The sequence below is a fragment of the Amblyomma americanum genome, chromosome 2 (genome assembly GCF_052857255.1).
Source record: "Amblyomma americanum isolate KBUSLIRL-KWMA chromosome 2, ASM5285725v1, whole genome shotgun sequence".
In the NCBI taxonomy this organism is placed as follows: domain Eukaryota; kingdom Metazoa; phylum Arthropoda; class Arachnida; order Ixodida; family Ixodidae; genus Amblyomma; species Amblyomma americanum.
Genome location: NC_135498.1, coordinates 102918121 through 102946108, shown reverse-complemented (window position 1 = coordinate 102946108; position 27988 = coordinate 102918121). Strand labels below are relative to the sequence as shown.

At 44.7% G+C, this 27988-nt stretch overlaps 1 protein-coding gene and 1 long non-coding RNA gene across 7 annotated transcripts; one reads left to right on the top strand and one right to left on the bottom strand.

Annotated features, from left to right (window-relative positions):
- Positions 1 to 189: 189 nt before the first annotated feature.
- Positions 190 to 25833, bottom strand: LOC144121687 (uncharacterized). 6 transcript variants are annotated; one of them, XR_013312664.1, is made up of 11 exons: positions 25630 to 25833; positions 23649 to 23848; positions 23546 to 23572; positions 22534 to 22596; positions 22360 to 22431; positions 22089 to 22163; positions 21515 to 21577; positions 20838 to 21005; positions 14380 to 14491; positions 7073 to 7171; positions 190 to 6987 (listed from the first exon to the last, which is right to left on the bottom strand). XR_013312664.1 is itself a non-coding variant. In XM_077655038.1 (10 exons), exons 1-10 carry the CDS (start codon positions 25713 to 25715, stop codon positions 7135 to 7137), a joined length of 903 nt encoding a protein of 300 aa, XP_077511164.1. In that variant the 5' UTR covers positions 25716 to 25833; the 3' UTR covers positions 190 to 7134. The 6 variants fall into 6 exon arrangements, 4 of the variants coding, with proteins under 4 accessions (XP_077511164.1, XP_077511167.1, XP_077511163.1 ...); XR_013312665.1 differs by lacking the exon at positions 14380 to 14491 and having other exon boundaries at positions 25630 to 25827; XM_077655038.1 differs by having other exon boundaries at positions 190 to 7171.
- Positions 14498 to 20423, top strand: LOC144121688 (uncharacterized). Its single transcript, XR_013312666.1, has 3 exons — positions 14498 to 14962; positions 15477 to 15539; positions 16049 to 20423. It is a non-coding gene; the product is annotated as an uncharacterized LOC144121688 (long non-coding RNA).
- Positions 25834 to 27988: the final 2155 nt, after the last annotated feature.

Here is a 27988-nt window from a genome sequence, read left to right as displayed (position 1 = left end):
TTTCGCCACCATCGACACTCGGCTGCCTCGGCACGCTGGAGTAAATAAATTTATATGCACATGACACGATTACTGAAATTTACTGCGACGCGACAACAGAGGAACTGATGAGAACAGTACCCTCGTTGTCTCACATATATCGGTGGACACCCGAACCGCGCAGTAAAGGAAGGGATAAAGGAGGGAGGGAAAGAAGAAAGACAATATCTCGGTGGACACCCGAACCACATCGTAAACGAAGAGATAAAGGAGGGAAAGAAGCGAGAGAAAACTGAAAATTGAAAGTTGGATTTTGAGGAAAGGCACGGCGCTGTGGGGTGGAACACCTGTGGCTCGGTGCTACTATAAATAGAGGTAGAAAGAAGCCACCTGGACATCAGGTGGATCGAGCCACAGGCGCGTAGGAACACACTAATGTAGTGCGCGCCATCCTGATTGGACGAGAGAGCTGTACCTTTCGTAGTGCTGCAAACATCTTGTGAGACGGAGTATAGTGAAGTGCAAAGAGCATGTTAAAACATCAATTGAAAATGAAACTAGAGATCCTGCACAGAAGGCGAACCTTCCAGGAACACACATGACCCTGACAGAGTGGGTAGCAACTCCAAAGGCAGCATCAAAATGCAGTAGGTGCTATAGTGACAGCTCGCTGCTACTGTATCTTTTTCTATACATCCGTACACCATTTGGCTAAAAATATCTTCAGGAGAATAATATACTGCCTTTGCCCTGCATTAGAACCATAGGAAAATGTATTGCCATGCCATGATAGGAATGAAGTACGGATTTGATTATTCTATATCTTTTTGAGGCACTCAAAAAAAAAATTGAAGCGGAGTCAGAATATTAGAAGCATGAAATGCTGCTCTTTGACGAAATGCAGACGAAATACAGGAAGTGTGTCAATTACACAACGCTGACGCACAACAGCCTCGTTCACCATGATGAAGGTTGTGGACAGAATTGTACACTTATAGATCATGAGCTTGTTTTCATGGTATATCCATTTGGGAAGGATATGTACAATCAGTTAGTGCATTTGCCTCAAAAGGAGCCACAAAAGGTAAAGTCCTGACTCAGCTGATTATTCAAGCCATAATAATGCTGGAACAGGCTGGCACCACAGCATTGTTGATGGCACAGTACATGATGGAGCGAGCACAAATAGGAAAACATGGACCCAGCTGGTGGAAAACTCGAGGCTCCCAAGCACATCTCCCTTAAATGAGCAGAAGAAAGCGTACATGTATTCTGATGTACCATACCTTTTCAAATGCATCAGACACAGGCTGATTAAGCAGCGACTCTTGAAAGTCAATGGAGAGTCGATGTACTGGACCTACATGGCCGTATACAAGGAAGGCAGCAAGAATGCTGGTGGCCTCAAGGTGTGGCCTAAAATAACAAGCCATCATATATATCCATCACGCATAGATTTGATGCATGTAAAATTTGCAATGCAAGTCTTCAGACGATCTATGGCCTCGGTAATCAAATATTACAAAGAACTGAAAGGGTTGGACGCTGTTAAAGCTGTTGGGACTATCGCCTTTCACAAAGAGAATAAATGAGTTTCTTGATGTCATGATCTGGTGGCATCCAGGTGAAGGAGTGCACAATGGAAGTCGTGGCCTCTCTCCGATTAGTGAAAGCCTGCAATGGCTCAACACATGGAAAGGGGACTACCGGAGTGGACTAATAACAAAAGATATGTTTCTGCCCCATTCAACTGCTGCAGGTCTGCGAGTTACGGTGTTATCAACATTAGACCTCACAATATTTGCTCAGTGAATGCCGGTTCAAATACGTCCTCACTGCAAAGTTAAATCAGGATCCACACGAATGATTCTTCAGGAAAACTCATCGCGCTGCAAGTGAGAAAGACCATCCTGACATGTCTACATTATTGCAACAACGCCGTATGCCAAGCTTGTACACCGAGTAATCAGCATCATGCACAACCAACCAGGCGCCATCCTCGCCCTCTTAGCTTGCTGAAACTGCCCATGTTCGACAACTGCGAAGCACGACAAGGACTAGTACTTGCCTTTCCTGCCATCCATGAAATTTTTAAGAGCGATTCAGAAAGGTCGCCACACAACAAGCTAAAAGAGAAGTTGGACGGCATTACTGAAACCGAAGAATAGGAATGCGATGAGGTTCTGCGAGCAACTGTACCAACGTGGAAGTCGTAAACACAGTTTTACATTAACCCTCGAGTGTCACGTCATATGGGTAGGCCTGCACGCTACCGTCGCAGTGTTTGCGGCGTACAAGTACACCGCATTCAAAAATTCATGCCACAATGCCAACCACACAGCCTTGGGGGGGTGGCGCCATCAGTCCGGAATTCAGAGAACCATGTTTTTTTGCAATGTTTGCTCTGTGGGTGTAGATTTGGCGGAAACTTTCCCTTTATTGAGCTCGTTTCTTCGTGATGGCGGCAGCTTGTGTGAGAACTTAAACTGAATCAGATAGCTTAATTGACGGCTCGCCTGACTCAAATTATAAGCAAGCTCAGATTTGGAAGATGATAGCACATGATTCGCAAACACAGTGGGCCCGTCACGCAATCGCACTCAGCAAAATGATGAGTGGAGCAAAGGTAGCTTCGCGCCCTGTGTTTCCCTTCGATGCATCATACTCTAGAGCATCTGAAAGTGCAAAGCTTCAACCTGATGTCCAAAAAACTGACTTTAAAATGTTTGTTGATGACGGAGTCATTTCAATGATTGTGAGTGAAACTAATGCACCTGCGTGCCAGAAAAAAGAAGATCCTGCCATTGCGTGCAAGCCGTGGCTGAAAGCGACACTGTTTTTCCGACTATTTTTTCTGCCAGCTGTTTCTTTCCCTTCTTGCAGGTTCTGCACCTGAGCTCCAGCAGAAGCAAAAGGGATTACCTGAGGGCATGCAGACCTTACATGGAAACCGTTGTAGTGAGGTTTTCTAGTCTCCTCGTTCGACATGAAGACCTTTGCATCGACAAATCCATCATGCCGTAAAAAGGATGCCTTCCATTTCGACAGTACAGTCCCCCGTAGCAGCATCACTTCGGGGTCAAGATGTTCATCTGTGCATGAAAAGTGGCTATGTAATTACAGAGGCTAGAAGACTTGAGTAGTGTCATGAGCAGGTGCCCTCGCCAGCCGCCGCGCCGAAGCCTGTTTCGATACTAGCGTAGGTGGCACTGTTCGCGGCAGGCGAGTTACCGTAAAAACCGAAATATAGGTGAAACTTTAAAAAGCCATGGTGAAAAAGTCGACCCCCATCTTATATACCAGTCATTGGTGGAAAAACTATGGAAGTCTTGCTACAATGGGCGGCTGAAGTCAACAGCCTCCATCACCATCGCCATCAGCAGCAGCATTTTGCGTTTCCGCAATTGCAAAGCTATTTTGTTAAAAGGCTGCATTTTCACATCTTGTTTCAAAATGAGTGGAAGCCGATGGCAATTCACCGTCACCTCCAAGAAAAACACGATTGAGTACGCGGAAGCTCACGGCAACCTGAAGGCAAGGCGCAAATTTGGAGTATCCGAAAAGAGCATTCAGTACTGGCGAAGGCAGAAGCTGCATATTACAACTTGCAGCCACCAGAAGGAAACATCTTTTCGTGGGCGGACTGAAGCGTATCCAGAATTGAAAGGAAAGGTTCAGGATCGCTGCCTGTGACTGCCGAATGCATCCATGTGAATGCGGTAGAGATCGCACGTGCCTCTAGACTCACGAGGGTGCAATTCAAGGGCTCGCCATCCTAGGTGCTGCGATTCATGAAGAGGAAGGGCTTTGATCTACGGCGCCGTACTTCTGTGTGCCAGAAACAAAAACGCAGGTCGATGGGCGCGCGATACTGTTAGAAAATTGGCCACGTGTACATACAAGCAGCATTTAAATGAAAATAAATACTGGCACCATTGTGCAACCTGTTGAGTTGCATTTGTTTCAAGGTAAGGGTGCCTTTCGGTACTCTTTCCATTGAAAAAGATTTTTTTCATTTTTAGAATTGGTTAGTTAGGGGGTTGACCTATATTCCAGTCCGACCTATGTCCGGTTTTTATGGTAGGCGAGCAGAGAAGACCGATGCTGCCGCTGCAGCGGCTCGTGTCGCTCGTCGAGTAAAAAGGCGTCTTTCTTGTGTGTTTTCGCTTCTCTCACTTCGCTCCTGATTGCGTGGCATGCTTGTGCACAGTGATTCAACCTTGCCGTGAATGTGATTTGTGCGCCTAGAGCATGCCTACAAAGAAAGGCAGTGACGTGTTTTGTGCCACTAGCAAAGGGGGGTATAAGTCCTGTGCCGAAAAAGTTTCACTGTTCCGTGCTCCCGAAGATGCTCTTCGTCGCGAAGAATGGGCAAGGAACATGAAACGAGAAGACAAAGTGCTGGATGAGACAAGTGTGGTGTGTTCTTGTGATTTTGATGATCGCTATGTTCAAAGAACTTTCAAGCATATCATTGATGGTGAGGTTGTCGAAATAGAGCGTGCATGGCCAGTGCTCAATGACGACGCCGTTCCCCGAACGTTCCCTGACGCACCCACCTACATGTCTAAGAATGTCCAGAAAAAAAAAAAAAGAAAAGAGGAATCTCGCAGATAGTTACGCCCTGACACCGAGGCACAGAGTGGGAAACCACCTGCTGGAAGACGGCAATGCTCAGGAACACGGAAATAAAAGCTTCTAAGAGGCAAGACCGCACCCATTCAGCGACATTCCACTGCCTTCAGTCATCTGCAGCCGAATTGTGCTGGCAAATGAGCCTGCAACGTTATGCTTTGGGTGGCACTGCAGCGCTGGGGAAGAAAATTTGTATGTCACTAAACATGTTGCTTTCATGCCGTGCTCAGAGGTCGCTTGTGCTGAGACAAGTGTGTGCCGTTACTGCGTGTTCTGTCGAAACGTAAAAGTTGAAGAATTTTGTGTCAAGACGCCTGACGACGCCGTGGCGGCAATGACAAAGGTCGATAACTTAATACCTTGCCCAGGCATTGAAATCCACCTAATCCAGCCAGGACAGTGCGTTGAGTTTGAAGGCAAGCACTTTGCAAAAAAGGGCCTCGGGAGATCAAGTGACGGCAAACTCTGCGATGCAAGTATACGAAGAAGCTGGCACTAAACAGAACATTATCAGCTTAAGAAGAAGCTGAGTATATCATACAATTAACGATGTGCAGGGAAGTCTCACCAATTGGTGTGCGCACGAAGAAAGCTGGCAAACGCCGAAAAAGTGTTGCAGAGCTTCGGGTGATCAACAAATCTCTGTCTTGGAAACAAAGATAAACGGGCTGCCACCAAAGCAGCGCCTCGCTGTTAAATCGTGTTTTGATGCAACCTGCAGAAAGTCGAGCCGTGGCATGCAGTACGGCAAGTTATGGATATTGGAATGCATCCTTATGCTTATGAGAAGCCCCACGCTCTATGAGCACATCAGGCGACACGAAATAATGGCTCTGCCTAGCAAATCGTGCCTGGATAAACATATGCAGTTTCAAAAGTGCATTTGAGTTTAGTACCAGCATTCTCTCACATGGCAGAAGAAGACCCAAGACATGGATGAGTTCATTCGCCATGGTGAACTTGTCTTAGATGAAATTTAGCTTTCGAAAAACACCAGTGTAAGACCATCTGGCGAGCTTACTGGTTTCGTAGACCTTGGACCATTTACTGACGACACAACAAAAACGGCAAAAAGTGACCATGGCCCTGTCCTCATGTTCCAGCCATTCCAAGGTGAGTTATTCAAATTGAACGGTTGCAACGCTAAATGGCTGCAAAGTCTTCAACATGCAGTTTTATCCTGGTATTTGTTAGTGATGTGTGCCATTGCTTTTATAATAAGAGTGGCTTATTGTGAGAGTGCTTCGCCTTGCAATTGATGCAGCTCATCATATAGTGCTTCAGCTTTGCAGGACTGTGGACACAAATAGTTGGCGTGCTCGCCTAACGCGGGAATGTTAAAGGGACACTGAGGAGAAATTGAAGTTGGCTTGTATCGATACAATAGCAGCTCCTGATCACAAAAACGCCACTCTTATTGAAAACAAAGCTCTTGTAATGTAGAAAATAGCAAGAACCAAAATACAGGTGTCGCCGCCACAGCCCAATCTCGCAAGCACAAGCGTGATGACTTCCTAGGACAAGAGGCGTCACCTTGGAGGAATTTTCCTTACTTCATGGAAGCCACGAATCTCTGAGGCTTGCAAAGGAAGGTTGCGCACCGCACCGCTAGCCGTCAGAAATCACAGAGTCTGCGTTTACGTCACGTAACATGTCACTCCGTTCTCTGACGTCATAAGAGTTCTCCGTGTCGTCATAAGAGTTCTCAAGTTTGAATCAGAGCGGCGGGAAAAACTTTCTCAACTTCGAATCCAAATTTCTTTGAAATAAATGCATCTTTCGCGCCCCGACAAGCGGCAACAAAGCCAAGAAATGCCGAACTATCAGATTTTGCTAACAATAAAAAAATGATAGAGTTCTCCTCAGTGTCCCTTTAAGGCACCAGTGCTTTCAAAGGTTTTGCTGGAGGCCACAATCCTCGCTAAAAAAGCAGGCCTGTTCTTCGACTTCTTGACTAGCAATGGTGCTTCGTGGAATTGTTTGCTGTGGAGGCAATTTGACATAAAAGGTACATATTTTTTATGTAACAGGATTTTTGGTCGCTAAATTTCTTTAGTTATCTCTCCGGCGGCCACATCGCTGCAGATGGCAAACTTCCCAGTAGCAGCACACTGTACCTCGAGAAAGGCCGCGCATTGCGTCACCGTCGGATCAGCTCTCTTTCGCCCACCGTGGCTGGTATTGCGGAAAGTTGCCAGTCCCTACCTTCAAGCCCACGTTCCACGGTCAGAAGGGTGCGTCAGATCGCACTATGAGGCGGCAGTGCGCCATACAGCCCGGAACGACAACACCGAGGCCTCAACAGCATACGTGATGTTCCTGCTGCTGCCGCTGCACCAGCTGCTGTCTGTCCCGCTATCCGTACCGGGTGATCTGCGCTTCGAGGGTTGGTACTCCTACACCACATCCTGCACTCAAGCGTCATCAAGCAACTGTAGTCTTTCAACCGGCCACCTACCTGCCGATCTACCACCAATTTTGGACTTATCCCGGGTTGTCGTCAGGCAACTGGAGACGATATCATCTGACCACCCTCTTCATAAGCGCAGTTTTCCCACTGTAAAGAAAGCAGTACAGAAATTGAAAACGTGCTTAGTAATGGGCACAAGTTAAAAGATTCCGCCTTTAGTGTTTCTCATGATTATTCTGCTGCCGTTCGCAAAAAGCACAGGAACTTGCTGAATTTTTCTAAACAGACAGAGAAAGAGGGGGACAAAACTAAGCTTGTATTTGACAAACTACACATCAATAAAGAGGTATATCAGTGGCATCACAACACCAGCAGTGCAGTTTGTATCTCCGTGCCACCACAAGTAAATTAAAACGTTTAAGCAGTCCTTCAACTCGCCTTCTTTCATATTCGTTTCTGCCTTGTTCCGAGCATTCAGTTAAGTTCATTTCTTTTCTTTACACTAACATCAGAAGCGTCGTTCCTAAAGCTGCTGCTCTTTCTTCATTGACTCAAATTCTGCCTTGATTGATGCGTTAACGGAAACATGGTTACACGATTGTATTCCAGACAGTAGTGTTCTGCTGAGTGAATCTTCCTTTAATCTTTTTCGTTGCGACAGGAAGTCCTGGAGAGGAGGCGGTGTTCACAATGCAATAAAGAAGGAAATTGTAGCTACGCCTGTAATAGTAACCTCTTTTATTGAATGTGTGTTTGTTTTCTTGAAATGCGACATTACTAACCTTATAAATTGGAGTGTTTTACCGACCTCCTGACATGCGTGACAGTTTCGCTGAAGAATTACATCGCCTATTAGGTGAAGTGTGTGCACGTTTCCCGAATTCTGTTTTCCTTATTCTTGGTGACTTTAATTTTCCTAACGTCAAGTCTGATATGTTGTCTGCCCCTTCTATTGACAAAGAATCTCATGCCTTCATACAGACGTGTCTTGACTTTTCGTTATGTCAAATTATTTCTAAACATACTGGGTCATCGGTGCATTCCTCATTCTGAACTTCTTTCTAACCAGTGACCCAAATATTAGTATAGATGTCGTTCATTATGAAGGGGTTTCTGACCACGACATTATTATCGGGCACATCAGCTATCTGTACAGCGAAAGAAATACTGTTCCAAAACAGGTAAGGCGCTACAGCAGGGCTAACTTTCACAAAATGAGCTCCAAATTAGCCACCTTCTCAGTGCAATACCTTTCTGACTGATCCTCTCATTCTGTTGAGGAGAACTCGATGTCGTTCAAAACTACACTTAATAACCTCATTTATCAGTGCATTCCACTTATATCAATGAAGTGCAACCCAAGTGTACCCTGGTTTGATCACAGGCTTCATAGAGCTAATAATAAGAAAAAACGTATGTATAGACAAGCCAAAGCACATAGAACTACTCATTCACTTGACAGGCATAAGCAAAGAAATAAAGAATGCCAAGTTTTACTTTAAAAAAAACCCGCAGGTAATTCTTCAGCAATGCTTTGCCAACAATCATCACCAATAACCGACACGAAGATTCTGGCACATTATTAATCCCCGCAGTTCCGATGACATTATCCTTACTGATTCGAATAACACTCCAATTTCTGCATCCGAATGTGCCCAGATGTTTGTTTCAGCATTCTCATCTGTATTTACTTTTGAAGACATCACTTCGGCTCATAGCCTAGATCCATGTCTTGAGGTTTCTATTCCCCAAATAGTTATTAATGATGAAGGAATTAAATCCCTCCTGAAAAATATTAACTAACTTCTAGCTCTGATCCTCTGAGTTTTCACAGCAAGATTCTTAAAAACATCTCTGAGAGCATTTATCCAGTATTGTCAGCATTCTTTCATCAATCATTATCATCTGGATCAATTCCCAGCGATTGGCGCGTAGCGAAAGTAATACCCATATTCAAATCTGGTGACCACTCTAATCCTCTCAACTATCGTCCAATATCCTGAACTAGCTCCATATCTAAGCTCATGAAACATGTTGTTTACACTGACATTATCGGCTATCTTGAGCACCACAACATCATATTCAAATACCAGCATGGATTTCGAAAGTGTTTCTCATGTGACATTCAACTTTCCGGTTCACTCACAACCTTTTTTCATCAGTGGACGCAGGCAAACAAGTCGATGCGCTAGCCCTTGACTTTTCTAAAGCATTCGACCGGGTCCCCGATCACAAACTTTTGCTCAGACGAACCCACTTGAACATTCATTCTGACATTATTGCCTGGGTTAAGGCATTTCCTGCATGTCGATCTCAGTTCATTTCTGTCAATAATCATCTTCCTTCCTCCTCACCTGTTTCGTGCGGTGTTCCCCAGGGAAGCGTTCTGGGACCTTTATTTTTTCTAATCTTCATAAATAACTTACAGACTTGCGCATCACCCAAAATCAGATTATTCGCTGATGACTGTGTTATATACCGTAACATCACTAATGACTCTGATTGCCAATCTTTGTAAACTGACTTAGATTCCATTAGCAACTGGTGTTCCACATAGTTAACGACCCTCAATTCCTCGAAAACAAAACTTGTCTCTTTCACTCGCGAGTCATGCCGCATCCAAACATCTAACACTCTCCTTAATAGCCCGGTTGAACCTTCTACTTCCTAAATGTATTTGGGACTACATCTTCAGTCTAATTTAACATGAAATTATGATCTTAGCCAAATTCTGGCAGCTGCTAACCGCTCTTTTGGTCTTTTAAAATGTAACCTTAAACAAGCGCCTTTTCACCTAAAAAAAACTAGCATATGTTATATTAATACGGCCTAAAATAGAATATGCGTCGGCCATCCGGGACCTGGGTCAAGCATACCTTATAGATGAGTTGGAATCTTTGCCAAACCGTGCCATTGGATTCATCTTTTTGGATTATTCTCGTTATTCTAGCGTCACCGCACTAAAGGCTCGCACCAAACTTGATATGTTATCACATCATCGCAAACTAGCATGCTTGGCTCTTTTCCATAAACTTTACCATCATGTTCGCCTGCCCGACAATTTTTTCAGACATCTGAATCTTTTTTTTCACATCGCAACCACTCACTGAAAGTTAAACCCATATCATGCCACACTTCTTTTACAAACTCTTTCAAACCTCGTACTATAGTCCACTGGAATAATCTACCATCACACATCGCTTCAGAAAGAAACCTTAAAAACTTTCAGGATCTACTAACCCAAATGTCTTTCTGGCATTACTCACTGATTTGTTAATTTGTTTTGTTCCAGCAGTTAAGTTGAGCCTCTAATGCACTATCTGTTCTCTTTTCGTGTGAACTATAATGTATATTACAGGTTATTTTTTTTTCTACTTGTGCTTTGTTCTGCATTTATGTATTGCACCTTGGTGCTTGCACATTTTTTGTTTTGCTCCTCTGTATGTAACACCCTCGACTGAGGGCCTTTAGCAGTTTGCAGTTCCTTCACCACGGCAGTTAAAGCTGCACTGCGCAGTGCTACCCTTGCTCAGCTTCTGTGTCCAAACCCCAGAGGCAGTTATGTGTGTTCGGATGGTGAGGCCCTAGTAAGCATCTTAGACAAACCAAGTCAAGTCTGCTTTGGTGTCACATTACGTCCAACAGGCTGTTTAAAGCAGATGGATGTTGGAGAGGACTTCATAAAGCTCTCTGACTATGCAGTGAGCCAAGTGAAAAGGAACTTTAAAAGATGCAATGAATGTGCAGCAGTCATCACAGTTCAAACCTTCGTGCTCTATAACAACTGGCTGCATGTGAAGTAATCTGTTCCCGAGAATGTAACACTTGTATCTTCGTCAAAGGCAGCACTTGACCTCAAGTTTTGTGAAACTGCCTTCATGTTGAATACTGAAAGTACTCAGAACAACAGAGCTATAATTAAGCAAATTAAGAAAAAAATAGTACCAGACATCACTACAACCCTACCATCTTGTCATAATGTGCCCCACAAACTAGTCAACTATTTCTTGAAAACCAGAATTCATATTTTTTGCAAGAACAAAAATTAAACCCTATGTAAACAAGATGTGGGACAAAAATGTAGGAGCAGGAGCACTGGGATGCATCAGGCAGCCAATGCAATAATGTGTGTGTTACTCTGTACGACGTGGTTTTCGTAGGAAGTCTCAAAGCAGACTTCACAAGTAATATACGGGTAATAAACGGACACCAGGGATCAACTGCAGTTGGCCCATTTTTATGACACACTGCTTTCACTGGAAAAAAAAAAAAATTTATAAGCGAGAAATGTAGGTATCACCATCACAATCCACTTTCACTGGCAAACGGTGGTATCCAAACGGGTGTTTTGCTTGCAAAACCCAAAAATTAGGCTACAACAACGCTAATTTTTAAAAAGTGATCATGAAGTCCTTTAACGTGTTTTTTTTCCTTCTTGCATGTATTATTCGATTGATTTCCATTGTTTATAATAAGCCCTTCATAGTAAGGCACCACTATTGATATATGCAGCAACAACGGCTTTGCTTTAGAGGAAAACATTATTTGCCACATTATTTTGCATTGCTCCTTGATATTGTCGTGCCCCAGTACTATGGCTCAGGTCATTTTTTGAAGTTCCACAGAGTAAGAGTTGATGTGCTGAATGCAGTTTCAAAATAATTGTTCCTAATATGTTACATATTTCCACATAAGTCACAAATACAAACCGCAGCCTTCATTACCCCTAACTCCTTGGATACAAGGTCACATTTTGATAATCGAAAATAATCTGCGATTATGGCACACTAAACAGTGCTTTTAAAAAAAATTTTTTTGAGACATCTTACAATCTGCCTCATAGAAATACTCCATGCTGTGTGTAATAATAATATTTGCACATAAAAGAGGAATGGTACAAAGTAACGTGTGAAGCTGGAGAGAAAGGTAAGAACCCATACACAGTGTGCACCTACCAGCCAGTCGCTTACACACACACACATACACAGATATGCACACATATGCCCTGTCATTTTCAGCTCTTTGGTGACAGTACAGCGCAGATGCTGTGTCTCGCACAGGCATGCAGCTGTCTCAGCGCCGTTCACTAAAACAAGCATGGCATCAGGGTTGTCTGCTGCTTGTCTTTTACGGAGTACGCACATCGAGCACGGTAGGCATCTTGCACTGATAGCATGACAAGAGAACTCGGTGGGAGGCTAGTACAGAAGAACTCGTGCAGCATGAAGTTGAATCAAGTGCCAAAGTGCAGGTGGCACTAGCTGCACTGTCAAATCGAGTGTGAAAGCCCACTTCCGCATGTAATGGACACTCGTCCTATGCTAACAGCCATAGAGTTAATATACTGACTCTAGAGGAAAATCAGTGCATTGAGCCAATACAAGTCAACAGGCAACGCATGAAAGCCGCCCTGATCCAATGGTTTGTGTGTTGCCAGCTGTTTAGAAGCTTGCCAAATCTGGGGAAAGGACGGAATTTGAACCTGGCAACGCAGTTAGTTGAAAATTGCGGCATGCAGTGTAGTTGTCGACTACTGTAAACAATGGCACAATTGTTAGATATGCAGCATTTCTGATGGTGTGTAGCGTCGCATACCTGTTGTAACCACATCGGTGCTTGGTTCTCTAAATGTTCTTTGAAGGCGAGTACCATGGTTGTGATGCGCTTGGAGTGCAATTAGTCTGTCGTGCCCATGGGATTATGTATGTCGTCAGAAATTTCCTTTGGAGCAAGAAGACGAATACAATACCCAATGAAATGGTGCCTATGTCCGCAGCGACAGCTCTGCCTGGTTTATTTTGAGTGGTCATCGTTTTGTTATATAGTAAATGTCGAAGGTTTCTTGAACTGCCTCGAGCCTCCCTTTTTTTCGTATTTGCCAAGGGCAAAGTTGCCATGCCTTTTCTGGTGCGGGACAAGCTCGTAATGGGATTATTCGTCCACGGCAACGCTCACAGCATCCTCACGAATGACTGTAGCAACAGCTTGCCGGTATATATAGCAGCAGCTAGATGGAAGTAGAAATGCACAAAACAGTGTTACCTTTACATACCACATGAATTAGTACTGCAAAACATTCTTCGAAACGCATTTAAGCGCTAGTGAGAAAGCACCGCCCATTAACCGCTACAAGTACCACCAATGTGTACTTTGCACATTTCACAACAGGTACAACCAGTCATGAAACATGCAGATGTATCATTTGGCACGTTTACTCGGGGGTGATGTAAGATGCCCGATCCTTTCAGAGCTTTTTCCTTGCCTACAACGCATGAGGGTGGCATCGCGGTGCATGAGCGCGAGTGACTCTTAGTCGTATTTGGCTTCTCTCTTTCAGCGTCTTAATCCCATAGCTTAATCCTCTTAAGCAGTCCAAAACCACACTCGAAAACAGAAGTTTTAAACCGAAACACCAAAAACATTTACTCGGTTTACTCGAGAACATCGTTCACAATCGTCCGATATTAAATCAAAGCGCCAGTATGCTAAAACATGGCGAAATAAGTTTAAAAGCTAGAAAATACGTGTAAGGCTCTTATATAACTTTTTCTTCCGCAGCTTTCGGGATTCAAGTCAAAACATTTACCCAACCTTGACTCAGCATGAAAAAACCGTCCTGATCACAATAATGGGTTGTAAGATGGCTATTAACTGATGCAGACCAGTTTGCAGGCTTGATTTACCCCCTAGCTAAGAGCAGCTGCCCAAATTTCTGAATTTTCCCCCTTTTATACTATTTTTTTCTTTCTCCCGGTTTTGGAGCACGCCTGCACCCACCGGTACACAATTTTGTGTGGTTAAATGGGGTTTAACGTCCCAAAGCGGCTCAGGCTATGAGGGACGCCGTATTGGAGGGCTCCGGAAATTTCGACCACCTGTAGTGCTTTAACGAACACTGAAAAGGCCTGAAAAATTCCGCTTCCATTGAAATGCGAACGCCGCGCCCGGGATCGAAACCGCGTCTTCCAGGTCAGCAGGCGAGCACCATAACCACTGAGCCACCGCGGCTGCCCTGCCACAGAGGGTACAGCCACAGATCATAAGGCGTACAAAAATATAATAACAAATGCGTTAAACAAGCTCAAGCGCATGCAGTGCGCGTTGCTGCCGATTGCAGCCACACCATTCGGCAGCACTTCGCACAGAACTCTACAACACCTCGGCAGAAGCCACAAGCGCGCTGTTCTCACGCGCTCAAGGGGCCAACGATAAAGGCCTGCGGAAGCTCGCGCTTGAAGCTGCTCCCGCAGTGGCACACAAAGTTGTCCCCGAATACCGTTTAAGCATTGTATTTCCCTTAACTCAGATGGCTGAGTAAGCTTCGCTCACAGTACAAAGTGAAGAGGCAGCCGCACCTGATAACGACGACATGCTCGCATGCTTCAAGACAATTTCCTCCATGTTCATGACCCATCCTCGGGCTGTCGTGGCTAGGCTCAGGTCTTAATGACACTTTTAGAAGGAATGCTGGGGAAGAGAACAGCAAAAGCCGTCTTCTTCAGCCTGTACACAGTCACGTTTGTTGTCATCACATCCTTTCACCAGACGCCTGCGCTCACCATGTGCATCCAACACAAAAAGTGAACTTCCATGCTTCCATTACCGCGCTTCTCAAGAACAATGCCTTCCCAGGCTGTTCTATGTCAATCTTCAGGTCCAAATAACCTAACACAATGCATTGCTCCCACACTCAAACTGTCTTGGAAACGGTGAGGAAGAAAACTCTGCTTATGCATAGTGACAGCTGGCAATTGGGAAAGTGCCCTCCTCTCCCTACAGAGGAGTACCCCCAAATCTTTTAGCACTGTCGCGAACTGATGAAAAATGAGAAACCATGAAAAATAAATAAAAGATGAAGCAATACTCTCCCACACTCTTCACGTGCCCCGCAGCTCACTGATGTGCAGACTACGCCCCCTCCCCCAGCTGACGAAGAAGGTAGGTGCAATGCACTAATAGTGCAGTGATAATCTATGAAAATTCAACAATGGACTGCAGCACTATTGCTGCAGATTTGCACGTAATAAATTAACCCTCTGCAATAGCAGCAGTGTGCAATTATGTCGTGGTGTGCAATAATTAGGAGCACGTCGGCACATCTTACTGTACCACTACTTCGGATGCCAGACATTTGTTTCAGAAGAGAAGAAACAAGTGTTAACTTTATGCTCACCAACTAGTATTTCATATATTTTTCTGTGTGCATATGTATGAATGCATTGTTTACGTGGTGGACCCCTGTGTTATCTGTACAGAATTATATTTACAGGTAATTTTTCATTCAGCTCAATGAAAACATTGGATAACCTTCTCAGGTACTTGTTGTGGAAATTGCTTCACTAGCCTGTTGCTTACCATTCACATACACGCTGCGTAGCCAGGCTAAAAATGTGCACCTGAGAATTAAAATACTTGGTTGAAGCCTCCCACAGTGTGTTTATTTATTTGACAGGTGCTGCCCAAAGCACACCCATCAGAGTGATTGCATCAGCATCATGGGACTCACCTGATTATGGTAAGTACTCAAGAAAACATTAGAATTTATTGCAAACTACAACCTTCCACTTCAATGAAAAAGTATGCATCGGTAACCTTGATATATTCATGATGGGTATCGGCAGGCCCGTAACAGCGTGTAGGTATCGCTTTACTGCACATAAATATTTCTGGTTTTTTCCATTTGCTTAACTCAAGCTTGTCATGAAAAATTGCTCTGAATATTAAGCAGGCAAAACACATGGATAACAATGAGATCCATTAACTATTACCCTGTCTGTATTACGAGCAACTAGTTTCCATTTAAGCGAGGCGTAAAGTTGGTCGCCAGAAAAAACTGTCCCTATCAGCGAGGATCATATTAACGGGGCACGACTGTATTCATCATTTCACACAAAAACATTGCCCTGCAAGTTTGGCAACCTGTAGCCCTGTGACTGCACCCTAATCTTGATTTTGTGAGGGATGTAGATGTAGGTCTCGCTCTGAGGCAAACATAAATATGCTTTTTTTATATATTTTTTGCAGCTGAAGCTGGTCCTAGTGGCCTCAGCGGTGCCAAAGAGAGTGTCAGACAGCCAGTGATGACACCAGCATCAGGAACGCCCAAGAGTCGGCGGAGGAAGGGCGCAGTTGTGTACACCCCTCGCACCAAAAAGCGCTTCGAGAAGTTGCATTCTCGAAGCGACAGGTACCGAAAGGCACTGAGTCGGATTAGGAAAAGGCACGACACAAGGCGAGTAATGCAGCAGGAGGCTCTCAACAAGCTTTAACCGCATTTGCCACAAGACCTTTTTGAATTGGTTAAAGCTCAAATCAGCCTCTGCTTATTTCCGAAATCCAAAAAGCACTGGTCAAAACAAATGAAACAATTCGCTCTCAATTTGTTCTTTCACTCTCCAAAAGCTTATCGCTTCCTCAGAGAAATGCTCCATTTGCCACATGTGAGGACACTAAGGCGCTGGCTGGCAGACATCCCAATGACACCTGGTATCATTCCAGGTGCCATGGATGCAATAGAATCAATTACAAAAGATTGGCCACTACAAGACAAAGCATGCTGTCTTTTATTCGATGAAATATCCTTGAAAAAAAATTTGATGTATGATCAATCAAAAGATATTGTAATTGGCTTCACAGATGATGGGAATACTAGGACTTCTCGTGTGGCAAACATAGCCCTTGTTATGGCGGTGTCTGGCATATCAAGAAGTTGGATGCAGCCAGTAGCCTTTGCAGCGTCCCACAATGCAACTTCAGTTCTTGCAATGCGCAAGCTGCTATTAGATTTAATTCAGCAGCTTCAAACCAAAGGTCTTCTGGTGAAAGCGGTCATTTGTGATCAAGGGTCGAACAATGTGAGTCTGTCAAGAATGCTCATCCATTCTATCCATGAACCATATTTTGTTGTCAACAACCGCAAAATATACTTCATGTTTGACACCCCACACCTAATCAAATGCACAAGAAATAATTTGCGACGACATAAGCTCACCATTGGCTCTGAGGTTGTTGACTGGACACACATCGAAACCCTTTACAAAAAAACTCGTCACATTGATCGGGCCTCCAAAACACCAGTTGAGCATCTCAAAAGCAGATTGGCAAAAAAACTAAAAGAGCAACACATCTACAGGATGCCCTTTGCTGACATGAGAGTGAAGTACGCCACACAAGTGTTCAGCGAATCCGTATCTGTGGCACTCCTCTCTCATTGCCATTCAAGAGCTTCCTGTTGATGCAAAATTTACAGCAGAGTTCACGGAAAGGATGGATAAGCTTTTTGACTGCCTGAACAGTTCGGCCCTGAAAAGGCAGGACGACAAGTTGCGGTACGCAATGACAGAAGGCTCGGAACATCATGTCTTCCTTGAGTCGTGCATAGATTGGATCGCCCAATGGCATTTTGGTGGTCCTCTGGACAAGCAACCACACACCATCAAAGGTTGGCAGATTACAATCAAAGCCTTACTTCTGCTGTGGACAGATCTAAAGGCAGATTTCGATTACACTCATCTTTTCACTCGTCGGTTGCAGCAGGATCCGTTGGAAAATTTTTTTGCAGTAGTTCGTCAAAAACATGGCTGCAATGAGACACCTAATGTGTACCAATTCGTGGCTGCTGTAAAACATATTTGGATTGGCCAACTTTTCAAACTTTCGCAAGGAAACTGCGAAGTGACAACACATGCGTTCCTCACCAACTTGGAGAGTGTTTCTGCAGTATTGTCACCAAGCAGCACTCCAAGCACAAGCCACAGCAGGCAGCAAGGCTCAGGTTCATCTGACTTGCAGGCGTCTTCACAAGATGCCCCTGACATAGTATACGAAAATGTTGTGTACCATGTCGCTGGCACTCTTGTGAAGAGCTTTCTTGACCAGAGAACCACAGAATGCACATGTGAGGGAACACTCCTTGCAGCAGACGGTGGCTCTCTCCATGGACGACACCAATTCTTTGCACTACTCAAGGAGAATGGTGTTCCCGAGCACCTTTTCCAGTCAATTGCCGCAACTTCTGAGGCATGTCTAAATTATATAAAGAAATTGGATTCGGCCTTCAGAAAAGAAATCTCTTGCTGTGCTCATTTGTCCAATGTGTCCAGGAATCTTGTTGAGAGGATGCCTAACCAGCAAGCTGTTTTCTGTTCATTAGGCTGCAAAATTAAATTCCTTAAATTATTCTGCCGCACAAGGCTGCATTGGCACCTTTCCTTTTTAAACAGGAGCATGACGTCAAAAACAAAACAGAGTGCTCCTGCCAGAAAGAGGCGCAAATTAGCCGGCTAAATTCATGAGGCACTGTGTTAGGATATTATTGTATTTGGATTTTTAATGCTGCCTACTTACTACACATGTGCTCTCTCTTTAACTTTTTGTTGTACTATTTATTTTTTATGTATATAAGTATTTATGTACCTGTTTATCCGTAATTCTGCTCCGATTGCACATATACTGTACTGACTGCTTTTGCTCCTGCTGCGTTACTTCTTTTACAAAGTACAAGTTTGCCTTCTAGAAGCCTTGTGTGCCTTGTTAGTATGAGCATTGCTATGACCATTGGTTCTCAAATTAATATTGCTGAATGCTAACAACTTACAAGAGGTGCTAGGGAAACCGTTTTGTTTTGGCTTCTCTTTCTTCCTGCGTGACAAGTATACAGGCTCAGTGCCCTTCAAGGAATGCCAGAATTCAGTTAATGACTGGCTGTATGCTAACCATAGTTCTTATGATCAGTAACAGTGCCATTTGTGCAAAAAGTAAATTTGTGAAGCACACCATAATGTTGAAGCATACATCGATTCAGGTGCTCGCAAAAACCAAAAAGTGCTCTGCGGAACCCAGGAGTTCTTGTGGTATATAACTTGGCAACCTCTGGTCATGGCTTGCCCTCTGTTATGCTGCTGGGAAAATTGGTGATAGCTACAGTTCATTTCATACATAAGGTACAGCACAGTGAAATGTACGAAAGTAATCAGCAAGGAAAAATGAAGGGAGGTATGTTATTCCGTGCTTGTTTTGTGGCCGAGTGGTCTGAGGATTGACAAAGCAACAGCGTGTCGTCAGCAATAACAGTGCATTTAATCAAGCTCATGACAAATGCGTCATGTAGTAAGCCTGTAGGCAAAGCATTCACCATGTTTCGCTCACCACAAGGAACGCACTACTTTTTGGTCATGGATGCAGGCAGCGCAAACAAGAGCGCTAGCTTTGACAGCATTGCACCTGATGTATGAAACAGAGAGCAGAACCCACAGGCAGCAAACGCGGACTGGCTCAGGTGCTCGGCTCTGTAACATTTAAGAGGGGTGTACGCATAAGATGAAAAATGTTTGACATGTTTGCTGGTGTCCAATACAAGCGTGCTCGAAATATGCTGCGGTGCTATTTGTAGTTGCTTTTTTTTTCCTTCTGGAAGTTGTAGCGTTTGGGGTTTCACCTTTTGGAGCAACACATGGGTCATGAGGGGCACAATAGCAGCGGCCGGCGCATTACGCTGAACTGTGGCGTCCATAAGCGTTTGCAGATACTGTACAGTACACGGACCACTTGCAATTTACCATTCAGTAATATAATAACTGGACATTGTGGTAGATGCAGTATAATGCCACATAGAGAAACATTACTGGCCTGTTACGAACCCTGTGCGTTTTCATTTCTCAGATGAGTTATTTATACGCACGCATATTTTCTTACACCCCAATGTGTCATCGCAAGCTGAATTAATGACCTCCAATTACTGTTCGTCACCAGCCACGGCCACAACTGTTCAGAGAATTTTCATAAAGTCGCTTCTCCACACAATTCTCGGCCTGCCCTGGTTGCATCTTCCTCCCCTTGGTATCTACAAAACAAAGAAACCAAAATAGGGCATGGCAGACGAGCTGTGTCCTAAAGCATGCAAGCCTGTAACTCATCTGCCAAGAGCTAAACGTGCCCAAGGTTACCTAAGTTCTTTTCATGGCATCTGTTTACTAAGTTATAGCACTGCAGCATATTATGTTGTCCTTAGTCTGATGCAACGAGTGAAAGGCTGAAACTTTTCGCTGCCCTTCTCTGTATGTGTGTATGCATAGCCACAGACAGATACATTTCAATACATCTCGGATGTTGTACTTCACTGCTGTTCATCTGAACCTGCACAAAAGCATATGCTACATGAATGTAGCACATGCTTATATGTACCGGACCTACCTTGATAGTACCTTACCTCTTTGTACCCTGTATATATTCTCTGTGCACTCGCTCATGTGTTCTAGGTTTCCATAATGGAATTTATTAATTTTGATTTTTAGAACGATTGTCACTGATATTGCAATGCCCAAGATGCCTAAAATCACTTTTGTACATCGATTGTCACTACTGATGTTTCCTTTAATAAACTGTTCTTTGGAGAAAACTATTTACGTTTTTGGTACTCGAGCGAGCGCCCTAAGCAGCTGCTAATCAGCCGCGCTGGCCGCGCCGCTCGCCACCATGCACCGTGCTGCCTCAACAGACACATCGAAATGCAAAAGCGGGTAAGCAGATGTCGTAAGTACTTAGGAAATCAAGCGGGAATGCAGCGCGGGAGCAGCAAGTCACCAGTATTTACGAAGCTTGCATCGAGCTAGCGGCCGCCAGCACCACGAACGCGCGAGCAACCGCCCGCAACCAACCAGGTAAACAAACGCCGCCATATTGGATTTTTCTGGATTGGCTTGGCTGAGCTTGTTTCAAAAAGTTTTGAGCAATTTATGCCTTTACCGCCAACTCCCAGGCACCGCCACCGTCGCATTTCAAAATCGTCCCCATTGGCTCTACGGGAATGTCATACCCTTGCTGTCGCTTCGAGAATGCAACTTCTCGAAGCGCTTTTTGGTGCGAGGGGTGTACACAACTGCGCCCTTCCTCCGCCGACTCTTGGGCGTTCCTGATGCTGGTGTCATCACTGGCTGTCTGACACTCTCTTTGGCACCGCTGAGGCCACTAGGACCAGCTTCAGCTGCAAAAAATATATAAAAAAAGCATATTTATGTTTGCCTCAGAGCGAGACCTACATCTACATCCCTCACAAAATCAAGATTAGGGTGCAGTCACAGGGCTACAGGTTGCCAAACTTGCAGGGCAATGTTTTTGTGTGAAATGATGAATACAGTCGTGCCCCGTTAATATGATCCTCGCTGATAGGGACAGTTTTTTCTGGCGACCAACTTTACGCCTCGCTTAAATGGAAACTAGTTGCTCGTAATACAGACAGGGTAATAGTTAATGGATCTCATTGTTATCCATGTGTTTTGCCTGCTTAATATTCAGAGCAATTTTTCATGACAAGCTTGAGTTAAGCAAATGGAAAAAACCAGAAATATTTATGTGCAGTAAAGCGATACCTACACGCTGTTACGGGCCTGCCGATACCCATCATGAATATATCAAGGTTACCGATGCATACTTTTTCATTGAAGTGGAAGGTTGTAGTTTGCAATAAATTCTAATGTTTTCTTGAGTACTTACCATAATCAGGTGAGTCCCATGATGCTGATGCAATCACTCTGATGGGTGTGCTTTGGGCAGCACCTGTCAAATAAATAAACACACTGTGGGAGGCTTCAACCAAGTATTTTAATTCTCAGGTGCACATTTTTAGCCTGGCTACGCAGCGTGTATGTGAATGGTAAGCAACAGGCTAGTGAAGCAATTTCCACAAGTACCTGAGAAGGCTATCCAATGTTTTCATTGAGCTGAATGAAAAATTACCTGTAAATATAATTCTGTACAGATAACACAGGGGTCCACCACGTAAACAATGCATTCATACATATGCACACAGAAAAATATATGAAATACTAGTTGGTGAGCATAAAGTTAACACTTGTTTCTTCTCTTCTGAAACAAATGTCTGGCATCCGAAGTAGTGGTACAGTAAGATGTGCCGACGTGCACCTAATTATTGCACACCACGACATAATTGCACACTGCTGCTATTGCAGAGGGTTAATTTATTACGTGCAAATCTGCAGCAATAGTGCTGCAGTCCATTGTTGAATTTTCATAGATTATCACTGCACTATTAGTGCATTGCACCTACCTTCTTCGTCAGCTGGGGGAGGGGGCGTAGTCTGCACATCAGTGAGCTGCGGGGCACGTGAAGAGTGTGGGTCGTCTGCAATTAAACGACCACTTAGACACTCCCAATCTAAAGAAATCAGCCAGCAAAGTAATTACATATGTTTATTTTTTTGTGCTATGACAGAGCCCTCAGCATAAGTAATACTGCATTACAGGGTTAGCCTGAACCAAATGAAAAGTTCTTCATTTCAAGCTGTAATGTAAAACAGATCCTGACTTAGTGCACCTACCTGTGTCATGGACAGCAGAATCTGCACCAGCAATTGTGCCTAGCCCAAGTGTTGATGGCAACGGCAAGTAGTCTGAAATATAGGTACCACTTAGTTACTCCCAAGGAAAAGAAACCAACTGGTGTAGTGAGACATTAGGAATGTTTTCCTATGCAAGATTGCAGGAAGACTTACCGTGACCAAGCATGACTTCCACTGGTGCAGCAGTGGACTGTAGTGGTGAAGCGGATTCAATGCCTATGCGAACAAGGAAAAAAAGATAGCCAATCAAGCTCTGCATAGCAGCACCTTCTGCTCAGTGCACAGTATGGCCTTGATGTTCTATTTGGAACGGTTTCTCTTGCTGGGAGTTAGTGTGATCTTAAATTGGGCTTAAATCGTTTTTGTGAGTTTGTAGGCAGTTACGATTAAAAAGGAAAAATTTGTGCGATCAATATACCGCGACATACAAAATAGCGCAGCAGCACACAGGAAGAAGAATGAAAACACACAAACGAACACTTTACTGTGAACCACGAGGCCATAAATTCACTTGATGTGCATTGTAGGAAATACAAATCAAACTGCAAACCTATCTATGAAGCGTGCAATGTCACCACTATTAATGCTTGCAAACTTATTCCCGAAATCATTCAGGAAGAAATCAGATAGCCTAAGTGACATGTGCATCGCTAAATATCCTGGCGGGTTGCTCCTCAAAGAACCATTTTTACCTTAGAAACCGGTAAAATGTTTACCCTCCATGCTTGCACAATATGCGGCCACTTCATGTATAATTACCGCCTCGTGTGTCACAATAAGCTGCTGGCAGTTTGTGCGTGTGTGTGTTCTTTCTTGACCCTGTGTGCTATTTTGGAGTGAATTCGCGCAGTCTGCCCTCTATTCACCGCAGCGAACAGTAAGTAATAATGACAAGAATACTAAACATAGAGTTGTAAAAATTATTTTCCTCACTGCTGCTGGAGTGCACTATCCAGCATCTGATTGTTAATATGGTTAAGAGAAATTTAAGCTACAACATGGTACACAACTGCAGTCTGATGCAACTGAAACAATGGCCACATGACATTGAAGCAGGAAAGTTTTGTGCCCGGGAAGTGATGTTTGCAGTTAGCCTCTATGAATGCAATTGTTCCCTTTGGTCTTACATTTGCAGGATGGGTTTTTCTGAAAATAGTGCCCTCACCTTGTGCCGCACCTTCTTCATAGAAATCTGCAACAAAAAAGCCACAGGATATACTGAGGGATCAAGCTTGGGAAGAATTTACTGGGAGAGGAATTTTACTTACCCGGGTGCACCAAGGCTCTCAGACGAGGCTCATGCACCTTCACGGAAGGGACTGCTTCATGTGTGAGCCTTGTGCAGGCATCACTAGTGAAGCAATCCCTCGTGAAGTGCTTTGAGCAGAGCCTGTATGTTTTGTAGACCTTTTCCCTTGGTGTCTCCAGGAGTTCAAGCCTATTGGCATATTTCAGCCAAATGGAGAATCTGAAAAACAGCCAAATAACATGATTTCATACATTTTAAAGGTTTGCATACCTCACTTCAGGAATGCTTATTAGCATCTCCTTACACAGCAAAGGGGTACGAACATTATATAACATATATGCGTGAAAACAACTGTGGCAGGATGCAAGCAAAATAAGACAGCAGTTTGTAACAATGTGCCACAGCCTGCTAGTCTATTGCTATGCTGGCCAATCGAAACGATGAATGAAATCACCTTTTTAATGTCTGGCTATGATCGACAAGCCAGAACCTTTAAAATTCTTGAGCTTATGTTTTCTTTTGTGATCTGCTTTTGGTTTAAGTAACAATAACTAGTTCTTTGTTCCAACTGCTTTTTGGGTGTGGCATAATTTTGTGCAGCAGATAGAAATGGGGACAGAGCTTCACTGCAGACTTAAGCTCTATCTGATCATAGCAATTATTCCACTCACACTTTTCTCTAGGTAACTGCATACTAACCACCACCCATGATTCGTTCTTTTATAATTCCTCCATTAAACACAAGTGCCAATGTAGCTATGCTATGGCAGACAGCTGCTTGCCCACAAATTTGAAGTCTGGATTAAGAACAGCAGGTAAATGAACCAGTAGGCACAGTTTTTCATATTTTGCTTTCACTGTGATCAAATGGGAAGTGTGAAAGGGATGTGAGCAGAACATCAACAGGAAACACTGCTCTTTCAAGAAACTGAAGGTGCAGGCAAATAGCATGGGTCCAGAAGAAGGGGAACAAAGTGCTTAAGCAAGGGAAATGTCCCAAAAAAGACACAGACAAGAAGAAAGCGACCTTCGCCTTCCCCTCACCCACCCGCCGGAAACGAGCGTTTCCGGCGTACTAGGCGAAACTATTTGCGAGCTTCCCAAAAGCTGTCAAGGACAAGGCGCGAGATAAGAGACATATGTGAGGAGATGGGAATAATGCGGAGAGTTCAGAGCCCTCCAAGGTCAGTCGTGCGCCCCGCGAGCGAGCAGCGTAGAGGACAGCCGGGGTGGAGTGTGGAGCGAAATTTACAATGCTGGAGCGGCAGCACTACGGTAGGCAATAGTTTCGAGAAACGCTTCCACGGAGTACATGGGTGGTTGAGCGCGGATATCGCGAGGAAAAGCTCCGGTAAAAGTAAGAAAAACAAGACCGGCGGACTTTCTATATGCGGCTCACGGCGTGCAATGGACTTTCAGCGCGGTGTCCAACACTAGTGGTGTTAGTCTGAACAGCTCGATAATTTATGTGACGTGCATTACTGCTGCAGAAACCATGCACGAACACGCAAGAAATAATATTCAAGCGCGCTGAACTCCGTAAAGAAACAGCCAAACTGAGCATTACAATTACTCCGCTGACGACGCTATAGGCACAGAAGTTAGAATATTCATATTTAAAATACACTCTGAGGGCACCGGAATCTGCGGGGAATAAGCTTTTAAAGGCAGCGAGAAAAGTCAGTGAGTCAGACACACACACACACACATGCGAACAAACAAGCAAGGTAACTAACGGTCCCACGCTTATGAGAGGCAACGGCTGTTGGGCCATCTCAAACTGCAGCACCTTCCCTTAATTTTGCTTTAATGTCCTTAAACGTACTTATCAAACTCATCTCGCAAAACCAAAGCCACTGCAGTAAACAGCGCCAGGTAAAACTAGTTCTATTCCGTCGGCAATTTCAAATGGTAACGACCAAGGGCGGTCAAAACAAAGGCACAACGGTCGCCAACGGCTATGCAAAGAGGGATACGATAGTCAGTGAATTCATAAATACCTGTGGTCAGAAGGAAATCTGAAGAGATGTTCTCCACTCTTGCCGGATGTGCTGCACCACTTCGCGCAACAATACATATGCGACATGACGCTGAGGACGGTAATCACGCTGGTCCAGTGCGCACGTCGCGTCGGCAGTCGCTCGCGTAGTTTCGGCAAGTGGCCAAACTGCAATAAGCCGGCGGTTCGCCGGCCGCTCCGAAAAAGAGCGTTTTTAAAAGGCCCAGATAGATGGCGCTTCTTTCTACACTGTTAGTACGTTGTTTCGTCTTTTTAACACCAGATGGACATAGTTGTCCAAAATTTCTGAGTTTTGGTTGTTTGAAAAAAAAAAGAAGTTGGCGTCTCCTCTCTTTCTGTTGTCGTTTGCTGCGTGTCGAGCATGGCGTCGAGAAGGAAGAAAGCTCTCACGTGTGAGGAAATTCTCGAGCTGGTGTTCCAAAGTGATGATGAAAGTGACTGTGATGACGATCCAGAAGCTACCTCGGACCACGATAGTGGCGACGATGAGAGTGACGGTGAGAACAGCAGTGGTTGTGAAAGCGATGTGTGTGTACCTGAAGGCACTCCGCTCTCCTGCCCACCACCTTCCAAAAAGCCAAGAAATGAAGATTGGCAGTGGGAGGAAAAAGACCGTTCAGATAAGGTCTCCAAACTGCCTTTTACCGGTAGTCCTGGAGTCAAACGAGGGATCCAGCTCAAAGTAGGTGAGAGTCCTACTGCTTTGGGATTGTTCAACGCACTCCTTGGAGACGATTTTTGGGAGATGATTGCAAGGCACAGCAACGCTTATGCAAGGCAGAAACAGGCTTCTAAGCCGGACCCCACGTGGCATGAAACGACACCAGGAGAGATAAAAGTTTATTTCGCGCTGTGTGTGCTAATGAGCCAGGTACGAAAGAGCAGCATCCAGGCATATTGGTCACAAAGAAGTGTGATCTGCACACCATTTTTTGCGACAGTGATGCCCAGGCAACGTTTCTGGGCGCTCTCCCGATATTTACATCTCTGTGACAGCAACCTTGCAGCAACTGATGACAAGCTGGGGAAGCTACGACCAGTACTGGACTATATCATCAAGTCTATAGGAAGTGCCTACTCTCCAGAAGAAGGTCTCGCTGTGGACGAGAGTTTGATGAAATTTCGTGGTCGTCTCGCATACGTGCAATTCAACCCATCAAAACGAGCCCGTTTTGGTGTAAAGTTTTACAAGCTGTGCGAATCTGCTAGTGGCTACTGCCTGAACTTCTCTGTCTACACAGGAAAATGTGAGCAAACTACCGCTACCATTGGAATGTTGTGTAGCGAGGCCGTCGTCATCAACCTTGTCGGCGATCGTCTCACGGACGGTCACACAATCTATGTGGACAATTGGTATTCTTCACCACTCCTTTTCCTTCACATAAACCAAGCAGGATCAAACGCTGTGGGTACTGTTAGGGTGCACCGTAAGAACATGCCCAAGGAGCTAAAAAAGATGAAGCTAAAAAAAGGCGAGTGCAAGGCCTTCTTCTCGCACGGCATCATGGCTTTGACATGGCAGGACAAGAAGCCTGTCAATATGCTCTCTACGTGTCACAACACAGCCAGTGTGACTGACACCGGCAAGAAAAATCGCCAGAGTGGCCTGCCTGTTTTGAAGCCCCAGGTTGTGCAGGACTACAACCGTGGAATGGGAGGTGGGGATCGAGAAGATCAACAGCTCGCATCCTTTCCTATAATGCGAAGGTACGCAAAAGGATACAAAAAGATATTTTTTTACATCATGGATATCGCTGTTTACAACAGCTACATCCTATCGGCCAAGATCACAGGAAAGCGAGTGAGCTATACAGACTGGAAAGTCGACCTGGCGGAACAGCTCATCGAAGAGACTGTGCTACCGGGATACCGGCGACGAGGCAAATTGCCTGTTGGTGATTCACCGATGCGGTTAGAAGCTTGTGAGTGGGCTCACTTCCCTCGTCAAATCCCACCGAACGCAATCAAGCAAAATCCATCCAGGCAATGTCACGTCTGTAAAGCACACGGGAAGAAGAGCGAGAGCCGGTGGGAGTGCGAGAAATGTGGAGTGGCACTTCACATGCCCGTCTGCTTCAAGACCTTCCACACTCGCAAGGTACTCTGAGTGCAGTGCTTGCGGAAAACATTCCTGAACGAAATAAAACAAAAAATGTTCACGTGGGAGGCAATAGCCAGAGTTATGGAGGTTTCTTTACGATGCCATACACGGCAGTCTGTGGCGCCAAAAGTTGCGCGGAACAGGTCGCGGGAACGGCCGTCGAAGCCGCGGAAGCGAATGGGTTTTTAACTAGAGGGAAAGCTGGCGCTTGCCAATTGGAGTTTGCCTGGACTTCGTC

What these genes read in the sequence shown, in the direction of transcription:
- LOC144121687 (XM_077655037.1), bottom strand. Translation starts at nt 25,715, where the DNA reads ATGTCGCATATGTATTGTTGCGCGAAGTGGTGCAGCACATCCGGCAAG. An exon ending in ATGGGACTCACCTGATTATG is followed by an intron (nt 21,006 to 21,514) that starts GTAAGTACTCAA and finishes TATTTTTTGCAG; the next exon opens with CTGAAGCTGGTCCTAGTGGC. An exon ending in GAGCATGTCGTCGTTATCAG is followed by an intron (nt 13,032 to 14,379) that starts GTGCGGCTGCCT and finishes ACTTCCATCTAG; the next exon opens with CTGCTGCTATATATACCGGC.